This window comes from Carettochelys insculpta, chromosome 13, assembly GCF_033958435.1.
Source record: "Carettochelys insculpta isolate YL-2023 chromosome 13, ASM3395843v1, whole genome shotgun sequence".
Lineage (NCBI taxonomy): Eukaryota > Metazoa > Chordata > Testudines > Carettochelyidae > Carettochelys > Carettochelys insculpta.
Window position 1 is genome coordinate 15,753,303 of NC_134149.1, and position 24,510 is coordinate 15,777,812.

The 24,510-nt window shown below is 38.3% G+C and overlaps 1 protein-coding gene across 1 annotated transcript in view; it reads right to left on the minus strand.

Moving 5' to 3' along the window:
* TENM1 (teneurin transmembrane protein 1) overlaps window positions 1-24,510 on the minus strand; it is a 516,043-nt gene that overhangs the window by 215,479 nt on the left and 276,054 nt on the right. Inside the window, exon 4 of the mRNA XM_075007401.1 lies at window positions 11,942-12,182. Within this exon, the coding sequence (XP_074863502.1) occupies window positions 11,942-12,182 (241 nt within the window). The remainder of the gene's footprint in view (window positions 1-11,941; window positions 12,183-24,510) is intronic.

Genomic DNA, 24,510 nt, shown 5'->3' on the forward strand with positions numbered 1-24,510 from the left:
GGGAGTGCTCCTCCTGTCGGTATTCCTTAATCCTTGAGGCTCACAGGGACTTCTGGGATCAACATTGACCCTGGAACGTGCTGTTTTGTGACAGAAGATTGAACCTAAGAATTTGATCTCTCACGGCAAGTGAAGACCCAGCCTCAGAATGTTACACAAGACATCAAACTGCCTGTAGGACTTTCTCTCTCCTTCTCTCGTATTAGACTGTGCAAGATTATTTTGAGTATTTTTTTCAGTTCATTAAACTAATGATGCCAGGCCTTTCTTTTAGGTTGTTAGGGTAAAAAGGATTTTACAAAGATGTGGGTCTTCCTTTTTACTTGCTAGGTGATAAGATATGTGGTCATCCTGATTTCTGGTGGAGGGGAACTTCACAGCCGAGGGCCAGCAAAATTCCCACTCACTTCTATGGGAGCATGATCAGGACCACAATATGAAATAAGGAAAAAGGACAATCAGTTTTTTCTGTTTCCCCAATTCAATATTTTTAATTGGTTTACAATTTTTGGACACAATGAAATGAAACTGTTGTTTCCTTTTAAATGAAGACTTACTGGATTGTAAAGAGTTAATGGTCTAATATATGCAATATTGATTGTTCCACATGGAACATAGCTCAAAAAATTCAGAGGAAAAGGCAAGGAAATGCTGGACTGAAAGCTATTATTAAGGCTGTAATGGTCAAGTAATCAATAGCCAGCATAATTTTGTTCTCTTATAAAAGGATTTTAAAATGTTGGATCATAGCTTGATGGTAAAATATGTCAATGTACAGAATATATTTCGTATTAACACAGTAACAGCCTTTGAATTAAAGCACATTTGAGTGAAATTCAATTCATATCTCTTAAGATGGATAGAGGTCTGGATTTTCAGACAGGAAAGCTTATGTATATCTGATTTGTAATATACAACATAGACTATGATGTAATGCCACATTGAAAGTGATCTACCAATGAGGTACTATAAATAAATGTTACAAATTGTAACAGTTTATGTATGCCATTGTTGAGAGAACACAATGAGTGCATGAACACATTTTCACGGTATCTGAAAAAAAGCAGTAGCATAAGGATAGATTTGCAGTAGTATACTCTAGCTATGTTCTCATAAACTTAGATGACTACCCATCTTTCTAAGTACAACACGTCTCTCACAGGACTTTTGGACACACTAAAATGTTGCTATCAATTTTATAAAACTGGACTATGTACAGAGCAAAATGTTAAAAACTGCAGTTCTAAGTGATCTATAAAGTACAGCTTGGTATGTACTGCCTTATAAAAGTGAAGTCAAGACATTTTGAAAAGACTTGGAATGTAAGGATACAGAGAAAAATTGCAAGTGTGACTGATGGAACCATCTGATAGGACAGTTTTAAATGTTCATAAAACTACATCAAAATATGTAAAATGGAGATAATGTTCCCTTGCTCTAAAATTCAATATAAGACAATCTGCAAGGTATCTGTTTGTGAAATAAAAGTCATTTAATGTTACACTGATAATTCCAAGAAACAAAAGAAGATAAGTCACTTCTCAGTAATTTTTTCACTATACAAAACACAAACTTGGAAATCTTTTGCCTTTATAGCACATGAAACAATTTCCTGTGGCTCAAGTAACTTTTCTTGCATCCAACTAAAATTTCTCAGTCTCAGGTTCATATTACAGAGGAACAGCACATAAGTCCAGAAAGGTGCAGCTCAAACAAAAATGTACAGTAAGTTATGTAAAATGATATGGAAAAGCAGTTAATGAAAGACACACTTCTGAATATGGTGATGTTCTTTCACATGCTTTTGGTGGGTGCTTCTATAAACATACAGAAACAGAGAGAGAGAGGTCCCCACCTATCTACTGTACCTAATGTACATATGTGACGGCCAGTCAAAGCACAATCCTTGATTCCTTGTCCCGGCCCCATTTGACTCTTGTGCCAGTGCCCCACAACAGACAGAATTTTGTAACTGACAATCCCTGCTCTCACATTTGCATTTTGACTCTACCTCTTGAATGTAGGCTTCATTTAAGGAGTCACTAAGATTCATAAATAGAACGCGGAGATTGGCCACCACATCAGGGGGCACTGGAATGTTGTGAATATACAGAGATGAATGGCATATGTGTATATAAATGAGGAGGGAACTCTGTAGTCCTTCATGTATTATTTCTTGTAGGGGATTTCAAAACCTAAGACTGGCCCTGAGATCCATTTTTCATTTCAGGGGATTTCATGAAAATTCTTTAGCATACTGGAAGAGACATTATGTAAGATTTTCTTTTTTAAGGTTGTCTTTTATAGAATACAGTAGACTTTTTCAGATGAATGAAAATATTCCTCATATTAATTTAGAGATGCCCGTTTGGAGGTAGATCTGAATTAGGTACAGGTTAGGTAGGGTTTGGTTTCTGATCTGGTATTGCCAAGAATCTGGAAAGCTGGTCTTGAGAGGTTTTAATACTCTCCTCATTTTGAATCTGAACCAATGTCAAAGACAGTTAAGGAAAGGCTACATTTATGTAACTGCAACATTAAAGAAGCAAATATATGACTATTAAAATGAGACATATAACATTATTTCCCTCTTGCACTATGAATGTCTGAATGATAATACATTTGGAAAGGTCAGGGTTTGGTCAACTACCCATTTCAATTCATTTTCAACTCAGTCATCTAATTGTATCTCCAAGAGTAACCATGGCTGCCATAATAATTCTGAGGTAGTATTATGGGCAGAGATGGAGGTACAGATATGAATAACAATGCCAGGATATGGAAAGCAACAGCTGCATTCAAGACTCTTCATCCCATATGGAGTTCACAAATAATATCTGTGAAGATGAAACTGTGGATCTTCAAAACAAATGTGGAGAGCATGCTCTTGCATGGATACTAGACCTGGTGTACTAAAAAGTCTTCAAATCAGAAGCTACAGACATTCATAAACAGATGCCTGAGGTACATCCTTTACATCAAATGACAAGACTATCAAAAATGAGGAGTTTTGGAACAGAGCAGGACAAGAACAAATTGACACTGAAATGAAGAGAAGAAAATGTGGATGGCTAGGCCACAGTCTCAGAAAACCATCATCCAGCATAGTCTGTCAAGTTCTTACATGGAACCTGCAAGGAAAACACAAAAGAGGAGGACCTCGGACAACATGGAGAAGATCTCCTGAGACTGAAGGACAAAAGCTGGGGTACTCCTGGAGTCAGCTAGAAGTTTTGTCCAGAGACAGAGTGAAGTGGAAGAGACTTGTAGACAACCTATACTCCATGGGGAGTACAAGGGTTAAGCAGTAGTAGTAGTAGGTGCCACCAAAAGGGGTAAAGGGATTCGGGGGGTGCACAACTGTTGAGTTTACAAGAAAGATTCTCTCTGACACTGTCAGCATACTTTCTTGAGAGTCCCCTAAAGCTCACCTTATAGCTGAAGCAGATGTAGAGGTTCCAGTATACCTGCCCTTCTGTTCTGATCAGCAATGGATTAAAGGCTGATCACAGACTCACTCGTTTTGTCTATACTTGCAGGTATATTATTTCCAGCTCATGTAAGAATATTCATGCTGCTTTGCTTCAAGCTACCACATTAAACTAGCAGGGTAACTACAGTAGCACAGGCAGTTGTGAGCAGACACATGGGCCAGCTGTCTCCAGAACAACCCACCCTCGTCCTGTGGGTATGTGCAGGGGCTAGTCTACGTTACCTTGTTATAAGTCTGTTTTTTATCACGCTACCCCAATAAGAGCTAGCCCAAGTAGGTCTGCATAAGCTGGGAATCATATCCCTGCCCTGTGGTGCAGACATAATCTTTCAGGTTTTGGGCATGAGCTGAATAATTTAATTCTTGAAACCTGAGTTTAGATTACAAAGTGGTTTCCAGAGACCACTGTTACAGGAGTAATTCAAGAACTTACACAGAATATAGTTGAATTACATTTAGCTTTACAATAAATCGCTAGTAAAAATAGATATGCTGCCATATCAGTTTCAAACAGATATTTGTATCACAAAATCACCTTGTATTTTGTCACAAATACACTGTGACTCTGTGCTACTAACTTTAGCACAGTAGCTTGATGACAGCAATCATGACCGAGTCTATAAGAGCTGTGAATCACACCCTGAACTCCAAGTATAGATGTAGCCATAGTTACCTGCTCTTTTTCAGACACCTATCTCATGCAAGGTCGCAAAGAGAAGGTATAAATCGTACTCTTCAATAATATTCTGGCCAGTTCTTGTAGAGAGGCTACCCAGAATACAGCTCTTTGCTTGTAAAGCACTTCTCTACTCCCAAGAAGTGGCTACCAAGGGCACCATACCAGGTACCAACAACAATCTAAATCACAGAAAAAGCTCAGTAATCCCTTCTGCCTTCATAAAAGCACATGCAAGTGAAATATGAGATATGATTAATTTTTAAGTGCACAGGACCAAATGCTAACCTGAATTATAGCCAATGTAGCATTGTGCCCCACTCTGTCTTCTGATGCATAAATACTGCTGAAGCAAGAATTTGTATGAAAGGGAACCAGTGGTCATGCATTTTTTCTCTAATTTGTCACTTAATCTGCTATTAGTCTTACACAAATGAGATAATTTTTAACTGTCCATGATGCAACTGTAAAATCTATTAAGAACACATGCATGAAAAACAGGTATTTCTAACTGGACTGGTCTCTTAGAGTGCTCTTATAAAAAAGTTCCCTTTAATATTAATCTTCACATACACTTTGAACCTTTAGCCCTGTGGATATGATAGGATGTGTAAAGAGTCTTCTGTGTCATCCATTTATGGCAGCATTATAAAGTACCACAAAGAGCAGTGTGCTTCTGATTCATGTGTTTGAATTTCTGACAACCTATGCGAGCTTTTCTGTTAACCTTGTGACTACACCACAAGACTGACACAGAAATCTGGGACAACAATTATATAAAAGCAGTTCACAGAGCCAAAGTCAGTAAAGAATAGGTTCTGATAAGGGCAGGGTTGGAAATACAATATGAAGTCACAGTCTTTTTTTATAGCCTTCACAGGCCACACACTGAAGAGGAGCCAAGAAAAAAGCTACACAGAAGATAGCTGATGTCAGTCTTGAAAATATCAGTGTGTGTTTTATCATAATGGTATTTGGCGATATTACTACTATTAAAGCAGCCTTTGTATTTCTATTTTAAAGTGATTTTCTGTGCTTTATAAATTAAATTCATCATATTGGCAGGTTTCAGAGCAGAGGGTGAGTTAAAAAATGATCCAGTGGGAGTTGGCAGTAACCCTCGGGCAGCTTGGCAAAGGCCCTGAGCGCAGGGCCTTTTTATTTTTTTTTGGGCGGGGGGGGAATGGTACGGGGGGAAGAAGGGTCCTTTCAAAATCAGGGCACCCTTTTGAAGGAATCCCAGCTATGTAGTTATTTTTATTTCTAAATAAGCACTTTGGATGGACTGGATGGCTGTCATTACGCAAATGAGGGACTAAATATTCATATTGGCGCCTCATTTGCATTTCTAGGTGGCTGTAATTTACATGCCCCTTCCGAAAGGGAGGGGGTAGTATAGCCACAGCCCCTATAGATGACAAATGTTTATAGTTTTATTTCCACAATACAAGGTTTGTTCCTGCGTTGCTAACTTTATGATCTTATTTAAAGCTATTTTAAATTCAGGGTCAAATTTAAGTCCTTAATTTTTTTTTAAATAATACAGAAATTTTCATATCCTCTCTTCTGCTCCATGACAGTACTTAGGGTTTTTTCAGAATGCATTTCTAACCCTTGCCGTGACTGTTCTTTTAAATATGATCTCTAGGGAGGTTGGATTTACTGTTTCCTTAGACAGAAAATGACAAAATACAAGAGACATGTCACAGTAACAGATACTGAACATTGTGGTTTAAAAGAAAGCTCATAAGAGATGAAGTCACTCTACATTTATTTTCAGAATAATAAGTTAAAACTAAGCCAAGTAGGTTTTTTTAAAACAAATAATTTATTAACTAAAGCTATTGTATAGATGGCAATTACTTCCCTAGCTACAGATTCCTGAGTATTTAAGAGCTACCAGATAGGCTCCTACATTTGCTCTGAAGAAGGCTTTGTGATTTTCATTTTCACTTTATGAAACCACCACAGTTAGAGGAACTAGAAAAAGGTTATTAAAAATGAAGGAATAAACAAACATGTAAAACAGTTTAGTGAAAATACAGAAATGAAAATAAACATTTTGGGTAGAAATCAAAATTTTAAAAGGTTTCTTATTTATAGCAAATTAATGGAAGTCACTGTGAATCTAGTCTCTTGGAAAACAAGTACCAAATTGCACTCAAAATAAGCACATCCAAAGGTTGATCTCTCTCTGACTTATCTATGAAAAGGGCAACATGGCATAACACAGAAAGAACTAAGATTATTAATAGTTAGAAAAAAACATTTTAAAATGTTATTTCCCCCCTTTTATTTGGAGGTGACTGAAATAAAGGAAGAGTGAAGTGCATGGAAAACACAGCAAAAAGTGGAATGTGTACAATAATCTTGATATAAGAGGGCACAGAAAAAGGAAAATATGCTTTACTGGGTTGTCTGAGTTTAAAATGTACCCTATAAAAGCCAATAAGCTACATTCAGATGGGGTTGTCAAAGTTAATGACAATATATGGCACTGTAGATCATAAGACTTGAAAGATTAGAGCAAAGTATCTATGAATCCTGAAAAACAATTATTTTAGAGGGAAGGAAAGGGCTAGGCAATAGGCTGTGCTTACTTTTTCCTGGTGTAGAAAAAATCAATTTATGTAAGAAGCCAATATTATTAGGCTGCTGTAAAAGAGAATTAATAGCATTGGTGTTTTATGTTATGCAAGATCTTTGCAGTCTTTTGTTGAAAATATTTACAAATGATGATCTATGTTTTGCAATGTTCATAAGTCATTTTAATAGTAAACAAGTTATTCTCAGTACTGCATGTGAACATATATTATGGAATTGCATATATGCACATATATAACTCTCATAAATGGCTATATCTCAATCAGTCGGCAGCCCAATCTGCTGGACCATACGCAGATTCACTTTTACTCGGATTTCGTCAGCAGCTTCTCTCAGACTTCCTCCCCTATAATTTGCTATGCATGCTCAACTTCTTTTTTCATCTGGGTTTATTTTAATCCAAAATGGGCTCCTGGTAAATTAAATATTTGCACACCACATACAGGAGAAGGGGTAGTCTTGATATCAAGTACGAGATCTACTGGATCTGAACTCTAGCTTTGGCTCTGTCAGAGTTCATCCACGTCTACACAAGAGGCTTTTCTGGGTAATACTGGGCTTTTTGCAGGGAAAACTGAAGAGCATCTAAATGGAAAATGCACTTTGTCAACAATTTTTCGGCAAAACCTGGGACAGTTTGCAGAGCTTCCAGTCAGCCATTCTGTCAAGAGAGGGACAGCTGGTGTGGCTGCTCTCTGTCGACACCAGATTGCACTTTTGATCTGCTTTTATGTGTGTACATGCTATCTGTCAACAGAAGTCTTGCCAGGAAATACCTTCCAACAGTTACTTCTATCAACAGAGGCTTCTCGTGTAGACATAGCCTTCTTGTGTAAACTGGGGCAAGTAGCTTCACCTGGCTGTGCTTCAGCCTATCCATCCAGGAAACTAAGGGCATAGCTACACAGCAAAGTTATTTTGAAATAACAGCCATCAGTTCAAAATAACTTTCCTCACGTTTACACAAGGCAACCGCTATTTCGAAATAATTTCTGAACAGCAGTCATCTTATGTCAAAATTGGTAACCCCTATTGCTTGGGGAATGGCACCTATTTTGAAACAGGCCACTTAGACAGGGAAATAAGGCATAATGAGTCCAATGTCTCATTTTGAAATAGTTTTTACTGTGTGTAGACACTATTTTGAAATAGATAAGTGATATTTCAAAAAGCAATTTGGTGTGGGGCAGTGTTATTTCGAAATAAGCTATTCCAGAATATTTCTGCTGTGTAGACATACCTTAAGAGAACTCATCTCTGCATGGAGATGTAGTGAGGGTTAATTAATTTATGTGTGTCCTTAGTTAGAGGTGAGAAGTATTAGCAGAATTTCTGTTTTACTTTGTTATATTAAATGCAAGGGTTAAAATATAGAAATAATTCTAAAATATGCTGTTTCATTACCCACCCTTTTAGATCTGACCTTTCCATTTCAATCTAGATCTTCAAAATCTAATTACATAACAGTATGTTTCTAATCTCAATATGGTAAAATACATATTTTAGAATTATGGAATCTTCCTTCATGTAAATGTGAAATATTACATATCTACCATTATGGGCAGGTTGAAAAGCTTGCTCCATTTCTGATTATCTGTAGTAAACAAAATTTCTAGTGCACATGATTAATTCTTGGAAGTATTTTCCTGAATGAAAAAAATCTCTACATGCACATGGCTGTAGCTAGATTGCACAAACCCTGGTGAGGTTTAAGGATTAACAGGAGATATTATTGGATATAAGCAATGAACATGTGTGTTCTGATTTGGATCCAGTTATTAATGTAGAGCATAAATTAATGTTTCTAAATCTACTCTGAAACTGCAAAATCTGCTTATGCCTACTAGGTAGATTGTAGTACTATTATACAAGAAAGATTTAGCACTGAAATACAGTTGTGATTGTGTTTTTGAGGCTATTTTTCATTGTGTGTGTGTGTGTGTGTGTGTGTGTGAGTGTGAGTGTGAGTGTGTGAGAGAGAGAGAGAGAGAGCGAGTGAGCGAGCGCGCGTGCGCGCGCAAAAATGCGGAGATTTGACCAGTTCATTGTCTTGTCCTACATGATCACCCCTGCAGAAGGGGGAAAAGCAAGTCTTATGAACCTCTTTTCTCAAAGAGACTCTGTTGTGTGCTATAGGCTTTTTCTGTCTAGTGACAGACAACTTATAACTTACTTTCAGGGACATATTTTTTCCCCAAATAATCTCAGATTTATACCAGGGAATAACTGGGCACAATCTATTAATCATTTTACAGGATTGCAGCCCCTAGGAGGTTGCAGCCAACTAGCAGAGGACACTCGGATTCAATGAAGACAGCCATTATCCATAGCTTGGGCTGGGAGTGTTGAATGTGGAAAGCTTCAAGACACTGCTACTCAAGAAAAAGGAATCCACAGGTTGTTCTCCATCATGAATTTCCAACACAGAACATAGCACGGCCATCAAGTAACCTACAATACAGTCTATACAATTAGGTTATGTCTACATTACCCCCAGAGGACTGATTTGGGTTGATCTTCCAGGGTTTGATTTCACGTGTCTGGTGGGGATGTTCAAAATCAACCTCTGTACTGCTCAAGAGATGTGAGGAGTAAGGGAGGTCAATGGGAGAATTTCTCCTGTAGACCTTGCTCAGTGAGGAAAGTTATGTAAGTCAATTTCAGATAAATCAACTCTAGCTACGCTATTACCGTAGTTAGAATTATGTATCTAAAAATGAAAAGGCAGTCCAGTAGCACTTTAAAGACTAACAAAATAATGTATTAGGTGGTGAGCTTTTGTGGGACAGACCCACTTCTTCAAACCATAGCCACCACCTAATACATTATTTTGTTAGTCTTTAAAGTGCTACTGGACTGTATTTTTGTTTTGATAGAATATAGACTGAGATGGCTCTCTCTCTGTTACGTATCTAAAAATGGACTTAGTTTCCTATTGTAGACCTGGCTTTAGATTGTATAATGCACTTTGCAGGACTATTTCATAGTTCTTTTAAAGAAAATCACTGAAAATGAAGGGTGTTCCAAAGCACAATTAAGTTACAAATGATCTGCCCCAACTAAGGAAGTCTGTAGAGGAAAAAATGAACTATTATAACAGAGGAAGTCTACATAAAACCTGATCCATGCCTGCTGAAGTCAATGGAAGTGTTCCATTGCATTCAGAAAGCACTAATCAGGTAGGCCAATAGGCAATATAATATCAATGAGATATTAAATATTAATCCTCGCTTCACTGAAGCCAAGGGAGAGCTTCACATTGAAAATAAAGTAATTAGAAATTCTGATCCCATCTAGTCTATGATGAATATTTTTAAATGATTATCTACACAGTAATGAAATCTGACTGGAAAATTACTGGTACATGTTCTGAGAACTTGAAATATACATATTTTGAAGTTATGTGGTCCAGTTATTATCTGAAGTTCATTAATTTCTTCCTCAACTTCTTACTGTTGAATTATTTCAGAGTAAAGCAAATATGCTTTCTTTGGTCTTAGTTTTTATATAAAAGCCTACATTATTAAAATTCTGCTAACGGCTTCACATATAATTTAAAGATGATATCTTGCCAAGTTACGGGAGGTATGTGTGTGAAATCTGAGCAAACATGATTAAATGTAAACTTTAAATGGAAATACCCAAAAAATATCACAGGGACCATATTATATTTAGTCATTTTATTTTCAAAAATTTAAGTTGTGCATTTAATTGAGGCAGTCGGCATACCCATTCAATCCTTGCTGGCCATTTATTTTTCATGCACACAACATACCATAGTCTACTATACCATAGGTTTAACTGAAAGTAATTTTGATCTGAATCAAATCAGTCCCTCCTTTCAGTTCATATTAACAGACTTTCTCAAAGGAAGCCACTTATGAAAAGTGACACTGCTATATTGTTGTATCCACACATTATGAAGAACATTGCACACTTAGTTTCAAAGAGCCAAAATAATTTCATCTTACTCCAAGATCCCGAAATTTTGACTTCAGACAATAGTTCAATAGTTGAACATGTCTGTCTGAAAGGAAAATACATTTTATGAAATTATTAGTGTTAGATTTGTGTGCAATTAATCAATTTTAGTACACATGGGGTAAACCGAACACTTGCTAATGTTTTGGGAAAACGTGAAAACCTAATGGAAACACAGCCAAGACTACTCTAGTTTAGATCCACCGTGTTCTATGTGGGCAAGGAGAAGCTTGTGCAAAATTCAGTAACAAAATTTCTCAGGAGCAATCTAAGCTTGCCCAGGATTCAGGTTGATAACTAGACAGGACCTGAACAGCTGGCACAGCTCTGTTTAATGACTATAAAATTAGCTATTCAGATTACAACAGCTTTCAGCCAAAAAAGTCAAAGATAGCCATGTTTTCACCTCAGGGTTCAGAATTTGGCTTTCTATATTTTTTCTGACTTGGAAATATATTTTATATAGTTTATCATAGTACAGATATTATGGAATTGCATATATTCAAGTAAATTATCCAAGACTCAATCTTTGACTTTAATTTTTTTTTTTCTTTGAGACAGTGAGGCTTTCACGGTCAGGTCTCAGCTCATCAACTGAATGTTAACGTTGTTTCTATAACCACTTCTGCAACCTGAAGCCATTTTAGGCTTTTGTTGCATATGAGTAATTCAAAACATCCTGGATGTTCGTGTACAGGGATCATTTCTTGGGGATTGTTTCACACCTGGGGTTTAAATCAGACAGCCAAAGACTGTGGTTGAATGGTTTCAGTACTTGGGACTGCAGTGATTCCCTGAGGCATGGCCTCCTTGTGGAGTTTCACTGATGCTTCCAAGGCAAAATACCTCCTGCCACACAAGAGGGGCACGTACGGGTGCAAAGAGGTGCATGTGCAAATCTACAGCTAATAAGTACAGAGTGCACTCTTCCTGAACACAGCTTTGGCGTTCAATTATCTCTCCAGCACATGCTGTTCAAAATGTGCTTTTCTGATGATAAATCATCAAGATTAACAAATAAAAGAATTATAACAACACCTATGACACCATGATTTCATACCAAAAAGCTTTTTGTGTTCTGAACTATAAACCCTTTCTCTCTCTCACTCCTGTTATTTTCCCATTTCATCCTGAGGCCCACCCCCTTGTTTAAAATATTAAGAATAGTAGATTATGTTGATAGATACCTTGTCTCCAGTGGTATATTACTATTCAAGACCCAGCTGTTGTGCAGATGTACAGAATCTTGTGTACTGGTTGGAGGTGTTGGAGCAGCTGGACTGGGCTGACTTCGGGTTGTCATTGATCTTTTCTGGAGAGAATCTGCTGTCGGAGGTAGTTTTCTGCTGCAAGTGCATGCATGTGGTGGTGGTGGAGGGGGTGGGAGTGGTCTGAATGTGAACTGATTATGTGGGCTGCCCGGCATATCTAAAATAAAGCAAACCAGAAATAAAAGACAATCAAATACAGAGAGTTACTATTTTAAACAGCAATCAGAAAAGCATGGCATTATATTTAACAGGATTATAGTAATACGCTCAGGAGATTTAATTTCAGTCTGTAAAATTTTATAACATATGCATTCATTTAAAATCTTATGAAATAACGAATATTCACAGATTTGAATTTGTATGTAAATCCTTCATGCTGTACTTGTTAAAATGAATGAAGAAGCCATCACATAATTTTTCTGAGCCAATAAATCAGAGTGACACTGAGTTAAAGCACAGAACCCATCTGATTACATCAGCTGTAAACTTCATTTAGGAAAATACCTGTGGAAAAAAACATGTTACAAGAATAAATATCCTGCACTTCAAATCAAATAGAGAACAATTCCATCAAGACCTCTTCACAACCACTAAGTAATAAACATTTCCCAGGAAATACGGTTAGCAGATTTATGCTACTATGTTAAGGTATTTGTCTCTGGGTCTGGGGTAAGGTTTAGCACAGAGTGTCAGGGAGGCAATACGACAAATACCCGGAGAGAAGGTTTTGTGGTATTTAAAAACAGAGGAACTTATAGGCAACATCAGATAGACTATAAAATGAATTAAATTCATAGTAGGAGCTCTGAGGAAAGGCTGTTGTGTCTGTTTAATCACTGTTCTGTTACTCACTAGAACTGTGGTTGTCCAAGACAAGATAGGAGTGTCCTTCTGATGTTGTTACTGCTGTTACCTGGAACAGTCAATAAGCACCTATTTCTACCATGAACGCATTATGCAGGAGCAAGAGAGCCAAGGGAAAAACTATCAGCACATGAGCAAGGAAGCCCCGCTAGGACAGTGTGAAGATGCTACCATTACTTTTTAAGAATTGCTGTAACTATTGATTTACTAACAAATAGCTGCCAAAAATCTCAATACGTTCCTGCCAGAAAATTGTGGTGTTACCCACGAGTGAGTGCGAGCTCCTAATCTGGTGGCTCACATTTGCTAATATTCCTGCTGCCAAGAAACTTCTCACCCTTCCACAGAGTTTAACTGACTTTTAAGTAATACTTTACTATCCCTTAATCCAGCGGTTCCCAATCTTTTCACTAGTGTGCACTCCCAATTAAGGCTACTTAGGGCAGAGTTCTGATGATTCCCAGTATTCTACCTCCATGCTCCATTTTCATCATGTATTTTGTTAAGAGCTATGCCTGGTGCACTGTCTTCAGATTTGAAACTGAGTGGCATTTTGTGAATAGTGACAATTGGTTTAGTGAGTGGGTGACATATGACATCAGTACCTAATGACACACAATGGTCAAGAAAGCAGGAACCATGGATAAGTCAGGCAGGCAGAGCTGAGTAGTCAAACATGAAGGCAGGGTTCAATGTAGCAGCCAGCTATGAATTCACCCAGTTGCACAATCTTCTGTCTCTCTTTCTGGCTTCGACAGAGTGCCTATGGCCCAATCAGGGCCTTTGGAGTTCAATTTAGTAGTGTATAAGGCCTTATGGTTCCCAGTCCTGAAATCACCAGTAGAGCTATTGAGTAGTAATGTGGACATGGTAGCAGCCTAAAGGTCTGTGGACACCTGAGGAGGACTTGCCCCTCCAATACTAGCATCCAAATTCTACTTGTGCATCATATTTCATGGAAAGACAAAGACTCTGCTCTTGGGAAATTCTATTTATAGAATGGGAAACAAACAATGATGTTCAGCTGACTGCTCTCCATCACAAGAAGACATATGAAAAGACCTGGGAAAAGAACTCTAAAGGGTTGGGGGAGGAGGGTACAGAAGAAGCTAGACCCAGGTCAGAAAAAGGATCAGCTCTGGCCTAAGATCTTTACCTGAAATGAGAACTAAAAAATATGATTTTCTTTTATCAAGCTTAGCTGGCCTATTCTGTTTTATTTTTGCTTAGTAACTTACTTAGAGCTGTCTCTCATCACTTGCAACCACTTAAATCCTACTTTTTTACACTTAATAAAATCATTTTTGTTTATTATCAAACCCAGAGTAAATAACTAATATCCAAGGGGGAACAACAGCTGTGCATATCTCTTTCATTGCTAAATGGAGCAAACTTTCTGAGTTTTCTCTGAATAAAAGTTTTATACAGAGTAAAATGGATTAATGGGAAGTATTGATCTCATGGTAGCTGTGCATCAAGGTGCTGTGTCATGCCCCAGAGCTGACCTAATCTCAGTGGCTCTGTTACTCTGCCAAGGGACTGTTACCACAACTCTGTGCTTTTGCTGGGGGAGACTAGAGCTTCTGGCTCAGCAGGATAGGATGGTGGAATACCCCAGAAGGCAGGCTCAGTGGTGTGATCAGCCAGTGACAGTCTCCAGAGGATCTCTGTGGTCCAACCTGTCATACCTAGTTATAGCCATTTCTGAAAACGGACATATTTTGGAGGAATCAGGATGGCCACTGGATAAAGCACCAGCTTTAACAATTAGAGAGAGAGAGTTTCAATCCAATTCATAAATTTTTCAGGTTCCGAGTTGGGAGGGATTGCTGGCACTTTGGATAAGATTGCAATTCAAAATGATCTGGACAAACTGAAGAAACTGTCTGAGGTAAATAGGATGAAATTCAATAAGGACAAATACAAGGCATAGTTCACTTTTGAAGGAAGAATCATTTTCACACATACAAAATAGAAATGACTGCCTAAGAAGGAGTACTGTAGAAAGGGATGTAAGGGTTATAATGGACCACAAGCTAAATATAAATCAACAGTGTGATGCTGTCGCAAAAAAATCATAATTCTGGGATGTATTAACAGGAGTGTTGTAAACAAGACATGAGAAGGAATTTTTTTGCTCTACTTAGCAATCTTTTTAGGGCTCAACTGGAGTATTGTGTACAATTCTGGACACCACATTTCAGAAAAGATGTGGACAAATTCGAAAACATCCAGAGAAGAGTAACAAAAATTATTAAAAGTCTAAAAACAACATGACCCATGAGGAAAGACAAAGAACTGGATTTCTTGAGGCTGGAAGAGATGATTTAGAAGGAACATGATAACAGATTTTAAGTACTTTAAATGTTGTCACAAGTAGGAGGGAAAAATATTATTCTCCTTCACCTCTGATGATAGGGACAAAAAGCAAAGGACATACATTGCAGCAAGAAGTTTAGGATCCTAATGTCAGGGTGTTTAAACACGGGAATAAGTTGTTAAAGTATGGGAGATTTTTAAGAAATCTCTTAGGGGATTTTTAAGAACAGGACAGATAATTTGTCAGGGACGAGCTAGATGGCAACTGGTTCTGCGATGAGTGCAAGGGACTGAACCTGGTGACCTCGAGGTCCCTTCCAGTTCTTGTATTTTATAGTTCTATGATATTAAGCCCAGCCAATCGGGTTGCCTCTCTCCATTCACTTCCAATTTTAAGTAAAGATATTGCGTTTCACTGTGTAGACACAAGGAGACAGATTATTTCCTAAAGAAGTTACTATCAAAGGTTAAGGGGGTCTCAAGAGATAGTGAGTCCCTGAAGATGCCGCAAATGCAAAGACCTTGCACAGCTTCTTCTACAGGTGATGGGTGGAAGAACCATGGGATCCACAAAGCAATACATCTTCCAGCAGCACTACTGTTTTTGCCTCACTACCACCTGCTTTCCGTACTGACACACACATATACACCATAGAGCTCAGCTTGTTCCACAGCACATATAAATTTTACACTATGTAGACTCCAAATCCTGCCCATTTTTGTACAATGGTACTTCCCATTTTTACTGGCCTGATCCCTCTGCACCAGTAGAGGATGGACAGAATTTGCCCCAGCAATATTACTACTTAAACTTTACATGTTAACCATATTCGTTGGGGGATTCTGGTTTTCTGCGGCAGGTAACAGGTGTTTAAACAACATATCTGTCAGCCTTTTGTGTGACATTATCACATAAAATCAAGATTTACAATCTAAGCATAGGTACGGGAGGGAGAGAGAGAGAGAGAGAGAGAGAGAGAGAGAGAGAGAGCGCGAGCAAGAGAGAGGTGTGAAACAGATATTTAGGAACAGAACCAGAGTTCATGTAACTGGTGTAACTTCATTGACTTGAGCTGAAACTCTGGCCTTGAATTTCTAATGAGTTTTTTTTGTAGATTTTCTAATTTGCTGAAGTTATCTTTATTTTACTTAGAGATTAAGTCTACATCTCGTTAACTTGACTTTTATATCACAGAAAAAGTGTTGCATGTGATAAACCAATGTTTGTGTCTAAATCTGTATGCCAACAATTCCTTAGAGTGCTAAACGCAGAGTAGACTGTGCAAACTAACTTAATACAAAATCATTTAAACACCTCAGAAGTAAAATTATGCATGAAAATTTGTCTAAAACCGACAAACATCTAAAGTTTGTGGGTATGATATGGGAATTAGCTCAGCTGTTAAGTTTTATCCTCCTGTTGTTCTTCACGTAATTCTGTCTATACATTCCCATACCTTTCCTCATTCTTAATTGTTACTGAAAGAACACTGTTCAGATATTTTAATTTCTTAGGAAATCAAAGAGTCCATGCCAGAAATGAAAGTACAGCATATAATTAGTTTTCAATATGCTTACGAACATGATAGAAGCTACTGTTTGCCAAAAAAGCAGAATGACAAAATACGTTCTCAGTTCAAAATTCTCTTTTACAATATTTAGGCTCATATTATGTTCCCCATGAAGAAACAGGCAAAAGTGTTCACATTAGGGGAAATGCTTTGTGGCCTCATTTGTTCAGCACCATGTAATATGGAAGGAAGCATTCCAAATCTGCTAACAAATCCTGCTCTGCCCTGTAGGGTAACTAGCGACAGAAGAATCCATTTCAGATATGAGGTTTCCAAACCTTATGTCATCAAGGAGTTTACTTCTTGGAATTTCTTTCGTGTCAGGAGGCAAAATTTGGAAAACAAAATCTGTTTTCTGAGAATATTCCTTTAAGGCTATGCTTGTTTCAACACCTCTGTGCCATCTTTAGAGGTACTGTATCTTACCACTCGGTGTTATACAAAAAGTAAATATTTTCATTTTGATTTGTATTAGGCATTCTTGATTTCCTTACTGTGGTGGTATTTCATTAAGCTTTTTATTTGGAGATACCCTTTGGCTACTTACTCTCCAGGAGTGAGAATACTGGGATGATAATATCTTTCAAGAAGGAAAATTATTTCCTCATAATTCTGTTCCTTTTAAGATACCATCTCATAGTTTTCTCACCCACTTACCCTTTTCTTATCTGTGCCTGGCTTCTGGTTTTGGGGCAGATGTTTCTACCTTAGTTTTGATCAAGCCTATTGGATGATACTTCCTTAACAATCACATGAAAATACCTATAATTAGAGGCCACAGGGCTAAACTGTTATGGAGAAAAGTAAAGGAGGAATAAGAGCCTTTAAAACATCAACTTCTGTCTAGTGAGTCAGGTACTCATATTGCAAAGCAAAGACAAAGAAATGATGGACAAGATCAAAAGCATGTTACTGATTTTTTATCTAATTTCAGGGGAAGTCGATCCCCTTTTAAAATATCATTGTCTTTTGCTTGGGTTGTAAATTGGTTGTAGGATTTATAATTTTTCCAGGTCAAAGGTTTTAAAATATGGGATTGATTTTGTAGTACAGATTTTCATAATACACTGTTACTTTTATGGCATGTTTGGACTGTGACTGGAGTAATATTCTGCACAACCTGTTTGCAAACCTCAGCTCTCTTCTATTAAAAGGGTTGAATATTATGAAACTATAGCACTGAAGAGCTCCCAATATTTCAACAAGCAGCTCTCTGAAGAATTTCCTGCTTATCTTCTGATAAACCAGGACTGCATGTGCTTGCAGAGAACAAGGGATGAGGGACAGTAGCATTTATTTGTTTACCTGTTTACACCAAACGTCTGTGGAGCAGGGGGTCAGCAACCCCCAGCACTGGTGCCAAGAGTGGCACGTGAGGAGGAAGCTCACCCCTGCCTCTCCTCCCCTAAGCAGTTATGAGCTTGGTCAAAGCCATGTTGCCTGTAGATTAACAAAAGACCATCTAATGTGACCAACCACCACAAGAACAGTAAAGTTCTGTATCATAATTCATTTATGACTGAAGCTGTTGTAAGTAGTGACTTCAAAAAGCATCACCGGCACTCGGACCGTAAACAGAGGTAAAAAGGTCAAATTTCAGCACTTTGCCTTGGAAATGTTGCTGACTACTGCTGTAGAGTATGTCTGATAGAGTACGGGAAATTCACTGACAGTATCTGATGACTGGAAAATTCTGGAAGATTCTAAAAGAAAAAAATATTTTTTCCTTTGAAGCCTTAAAAATAAAAGTAATCTCTGGAAAGGAAGATGTAGACACAGGAGTAAAGATCAACCAGAAAAAGGAATCACCCTGATTCTTCTTCCAAATTGTAGGAGGGTTTGTTAAAAGGTGATCCAGAAAAATCAAGGTACCTCTCCTTCCTCCTGCCCCAGAACATAATGAAAAACTATTCCATTCATCTAAAGAAGTGTGTCTTCCCCATGAAAGCTCATCATCTAATGAATTATTTTGTTAGTCTTTAAAGTGCTACATCATTTTTTTTGTTTTCTTCCATACATTGTTCATTATTGACTGAAAATTATTTTTAAACAAAAGCTATGACTTTGGCAGATCTATTTTCCTGACACTTTTGAAGTTTATTAATCTTCTGCATCCATAAAACTAGAAATGGGTAATTGAACTGTTGTGTCATTTATTGGCAATGCAACAACAGCATGTATTGCTAGCTACTGAAGTATGTCAAAAAGAATATATTTAAAAGTACTGAATTTAAAAGTTTTTCATTTAAATCTGTTGTACTTGGTAGTTATTTAACTCTTTTCAGTTCCTAAATTCATTATTTAGTGGAATATTTCTTCACCAAATATGAACTTGTTGAATTTAAATTAGCTTGAAATCCATTGGTTAATTAAGTAGTAATAAATTGTCTGAGAATTTAGTCTTCTAAAGTTCCAGGGGTATTAAAACTACTAGGTTAGAATCAAAGCTGTTGCGTAAAGCCCCTGCTCAATCCAGTACAGTGTAGATGTAAATTCTGTAACTTTCAGTCATCGCTTGTTTTGAGTCCTGTGACTTTCTGTAAGCTTTGTTTTGTAGCAGCTGCTAGGTTTATATTAAGTATTGTAAGTAAGTAAGAAATTGTTTATAGATGCCATAAGTCTGTAAGAATTCCTGGCTGCTCTTTTGTAAAAGAAGTTGCTTTCTCTGAAATGAGATTTCCTTTGTGTGAATGACTAACGTGTGAATGTGGGGGTGCATGCAATGGAATCAGTCACTGAAGCCAGCATGTCTGGACAACCATCTGCCAGCAGCACCTTGAATAATAGAAGCTGAGCCCTGCAAAAGCACCCACCCAGGAAGAGACAGAAGCCCCATCAAGAAGATGTAAGTCCCACCTGCTGGTAGCTACTGATTCGTGGTCATACAGAGTCCTGGGACAGTGGTACAGACTCACAGTCATTCAGAATCCTGGGTCAGTGGGACAAAACAAGAGCTATAGACTGAAACACATAAAAGATAGGTGCAAAGCTATAGGTGAGTTTTTCGCACCACTCCCCATGAGTCAGACTTGGCTGGCTGAGTAGGCAAGGGGGCCCAGGGCCCCGTCCCTCTCCCCAGGATGGAAGGTACTTATTACTCCTGAGTGCTATGTTGGCAAGAGAGCAAGCTGACAAGGAGGTTGTACAATCAGGTCACTGCTCTGGATTCACGACTGCACGACAAATCACTGGACTCACTATGCTTTGACTTCCTCCACTGTATCTATGCAACTCTATGTCTGTGTGAATTCATCAGTGTAAGTAAGTGTATGAATGCAGGAGGGTATGAGTGTGTTTAGGTGTGTGCCTGAATGCTAGTTCCCCTTTTTCTTTAATTCTACAGTGGCATTTAATAAAATACCTATGATCTCTAAGTGAACATAAAGTAAAGTAATAAAAACTACAATAGTTTATTAAGTGGACATGAATGACCATCACTGAAATCTTATTTATGAAAACAAAAACACCAGAGTGGCAAAATATGGAACAGTACAAGAAGAAATCTTAGAGACACTGTGTATTTGACAAATAGAACTCCCACAAGCAGAGCACTGCACATAACACAGAAAGCCATGTAATGAAGAGTTGAAAAAAATAACATACACCAAGGACAACAAATATGAGTATCAAGGTTAAGAGAAGCTGATAGTCCAATTCCCTCAACATGCAATAAAATATAAGCATCACATTCAGGATCAGGGCCTAAAATGACATAATTAAGTACGTGTGCTGGAGATATGGATTATTTGTGGCACTACTTGTTACTATATTTAAGCCTGAAGTTATGAAGTTCTCATCGTCTTAATTTCCACCGAAGTTCTACCATTCTATGAAAGTACATTTTACAAAACATGGTGTGCATGTTTAAGTGCAATGTCCTGTGAACCTACAAAGCCTATCACTATGTTGTTCAACTCTGAACCTCTCTTTTATTTTTGCTATATTGTTTGTGGGTTGGGATGAGCAGAACAGGTATTCCAAATGAGAATATACAATTTATATACTGACATAATATTTTCAATATAATTTTCTATTCCTTTTCTTACGTGCCTCAATATTTCTGCCATCTATCATAAGCATGAAATTTCTTACTTTTCTGGGCTTTGTTTGCCTTCTCCTTGCCCTACTACACTGTCAAGCTTTTTAAGTATGTAAAACAGAACTCAATCTCAAAGGATTTCTACAGAAGTATATACAGTTCTATGCAAAATTAGAACAATTTTATAAGACAGTTAAAATCTAATAATTAAAAGACATCTCACAAACATACAACATCTAAAGATGACTTAAGCATATAATTCCACACCCATCACCTTATAAAAGAAAGATGAGTGATAGAAAGATTATTATTTAGTGTGCCCAGCAAATGCAAAACAAGCAGTTCTCAAAGTGTGGGTTGGGACCCTAACTTTGATGGGTTAACACGAGCTGTCAAACTTGCTGGGACCCGGGGCCAAAGCCAAGTCCCATGGTTTCAGCCCTGGGTATTAGAGCTCAGTTTACAGGCCCTCTGCCTGGGGATGACACTTTGTCCCCTGCCCTGCCTGGAGAGGTGGGGCTCAGTCTTCAGTCCCTCCTCTTGGGGTTGTATACAGTGTTCTCTTTAATTTTTTCCACCTATGTGCAGAATAAATTTTGTTATGAGCATCAAGGAATAGGCAGATGTGCACCACCAATAGAAACACATACTACCAGTTCTGGGTGCTTTGTTAGTCAACTGGGTGGCATGTGAATGTCTCCTGGGTGGCTGCTCAAGTGCTCAGCTTATACGGAACACTGATCATGTAGCAACTTTTGTTACCAGATGGGGGCTGCAGAGCAGTAAACTCTTGCACAATACACAACAATTAATGGAGGTTCCATACCACGTTACTCACTTTCGAAAGTGTCAATATAAATGCTTTGAAAAATACTGCAGTAATATTGCACCTTCATATTTTTATGGAAATGTGTTTTGGAATATGAACAGGCATAACATGAATTTGCTCTGTGCAAAATGGGGCATGTAACATATCCTTGGAGACTGTGATATCCCCTGAAAGTGTGTATTCTACTTGTGTGCATGTATCGTTCTTATATATGAATTTCCATTACAAATAACAGTCTAAAACAGAATGGTGGGGGTAGAAGTTACAGATCCATCATGGCTATGTCTACACGTGAACGCTACATCGAAATAGCTTATTTCGATGTAGCAATATCGAAATAAGCTATTGCGATGAATAACGTCTACACGTCCTCCAGGGCTGGTGCCATCGACGTTGGGCAGCACTACCTCGAAGTAGGCGCTGCAGGGGAGCGTCTACACACCAAAGCGGCCCACATCGAAATAACGGTGGCAGGAACAGCTGCAGACAGGGTCACAGGGCGGACTCAACAGCAAGCCGCCCCCTTAAAGGGCCCCTCCCACACACACTTGCACTAAACAGCACAAGATCCACAGAGCCGACAACTGGTTGCAGACCCTGTGCATGCAGCATGGATCCCCAGCTGCAGCTGCAGCAGCAGCAGCCAGAAGCCCTGGGCTAAGGGCTGCTGCACACGGTGACCATAGAGCCCCGCAGGGGCTGGAGAGAGCGTCTCTCAACCCCTCAGCTGATGGCCGCCATGGCGGCCGCCGCTATTTCGATGTTGCGGGACGCGGATCAGCTACACGTGCCCTACTTCGACGTTCAATTTCGAAGTAGGGCGCTATTCCCATCTCCTCATGAGGATAGTGACTTCAACGTCTCGCCGCCGTATGTCGATTTCAACTTCGAAATAGCGCTCGCCACGTGTAGCCGTGTCGGGCGCTATTTCGAAGTTGGCGCGGCTACTTCGAAGTAGCCGGCACATGTAGACGCGGCTCATAAGTATTAAAAAAAGTTCTTTTTTTTTCTCCCAAAAGGATATCCTTAATGAATATGGGCTCAATTTTGTTTGAAACTGTACAAATCCTCTGAAACACTAAGGCTATGTCTACACAGCTCTCTAAACTTGAAATAAGATATACAATTTGCCATAAACAAATTACATATCTTATTTCACATTTATTTTGAAATAGGCTATTTTGGGGTATGGCACTGTCTAAACAGTGCCAAACATCAAAACAATGCGCTATTACAAAGCAGCCCTTACTACTGATGCAACAAGGAGTACAGAGATGCCAAAATAGCACCCCCACTATTTAAAAATGTGTTTTGAAATAATTGGCATGGTTCAAAGATGCAGAATAGCTATTTTGGGATACCAAGGTATCTGGAATTAGCTCTGCTTTATAGGCATAACCTAAGTGCCCTTATTTCCCGTTGACTTCAATGGCAGCTGTGAACAGTACTCAGAAACTATTTTAAATTTCACAATTCGTTGTCTAAAACTTTCTTCTGGGACAACAACTTCCGTGGAGTAACACAAGCAGAGACTTTGATCCATGATTTTCTCTCTAAAGACTACAACCCTGTTTTGATTTTCAGCTTTCTGTCATTTAAAAAAAAAAGTTGTTTTCTTTGGCTCCAGTCCTTCAAACACTTAAGCAAACATAATTTTATGCTAGACATTCCTGCCACTGACACTACTCATGATGGTTGGCTGGATGTTAAACATATATTTTTATCAGAAAGCATCTCTAATAGTCTTACAACTGCAAAATGTCTTTTTACATCCTGTAGGCAACAAAATCTAGAGCTCTAGAAGGTTGCACTAGAGAGGGAAAAGAAGAGGGAGTGATTAATCACCAGAAAACTACCACACACATCCCTTTTAACCTTGATGTTTGGCTCATCTTCCCATGAGCTTCAGCTGTAGTTTGTATTTGTCTAATAAAGCTCTGTCTGACTTTTGCACACTTAAAAGAAATATTGGAGACTGTCTTCATTCAATGTGCACCTGGAGTGCCAACTCACTCTTTCAGTTCTCACAATTTTTTTAAAACACTCATTTTTTTTTGCTTACTCATGGTAAAAATATAATATAATTGATCATTCAAATTTTTTATTTTGGAACAAAAGCATCATGACTCAGGTGCTATTCTCCATGTGGTACTACATAGCATGGATTTTACATTATTAAAACCCCATGTAACTGTGATACAATGAAATTTTTAAATACTACTGTATAATAACACGCAACAATACATTTGCAGCTGTGCTTGTTTATATAAAATAAACATTTGAAAAGAGAACTGAACAACTAAAGCACATGCAGAGTTTTTATTTGGGTGACATAGCATATCCCCATGGAGCTAAACCTGGAAGGCATAGTACTGAAGCCTGGAGCCCTGAACCCCCATGAGGCTAAAGCCTGGAACCCTTGAACGAGACGCCACTTCAGAGACAAAGACCAGAGCTACGGGGCTGAACTTGTGAACTGTAGGGCTGAAGTCTCACGCTCAGTTCCACCTCCCTTGTTAAGGGGGCTGAAGCCCAAGCCCATATTCTTCCTCGTAGTTGGGGCCCAGGCTGCAGTGTTGGCTCCCCCCTAGATACCAGCATGCAAAGGTTAACTCTGTAGTTAGACTCCAATCAGTTTAATGCCTGCCTTGCAGGATACTTAACTCCATTTACCAAGTATAAAGGAGCTATTTCAACTGGAGCAGGACAAGTGGATAACTTTTCAGTTCATCTATCAGCTTCAAAAACCACTGAATTAAGACACCAAAGTTATTTCAAGTTCAACCACCATGAGGGCTGAGGAATATTGAGAAGATGATGTAAATAAGAAACAAAACCACTGTTAATCATGAAAAAATTCAAA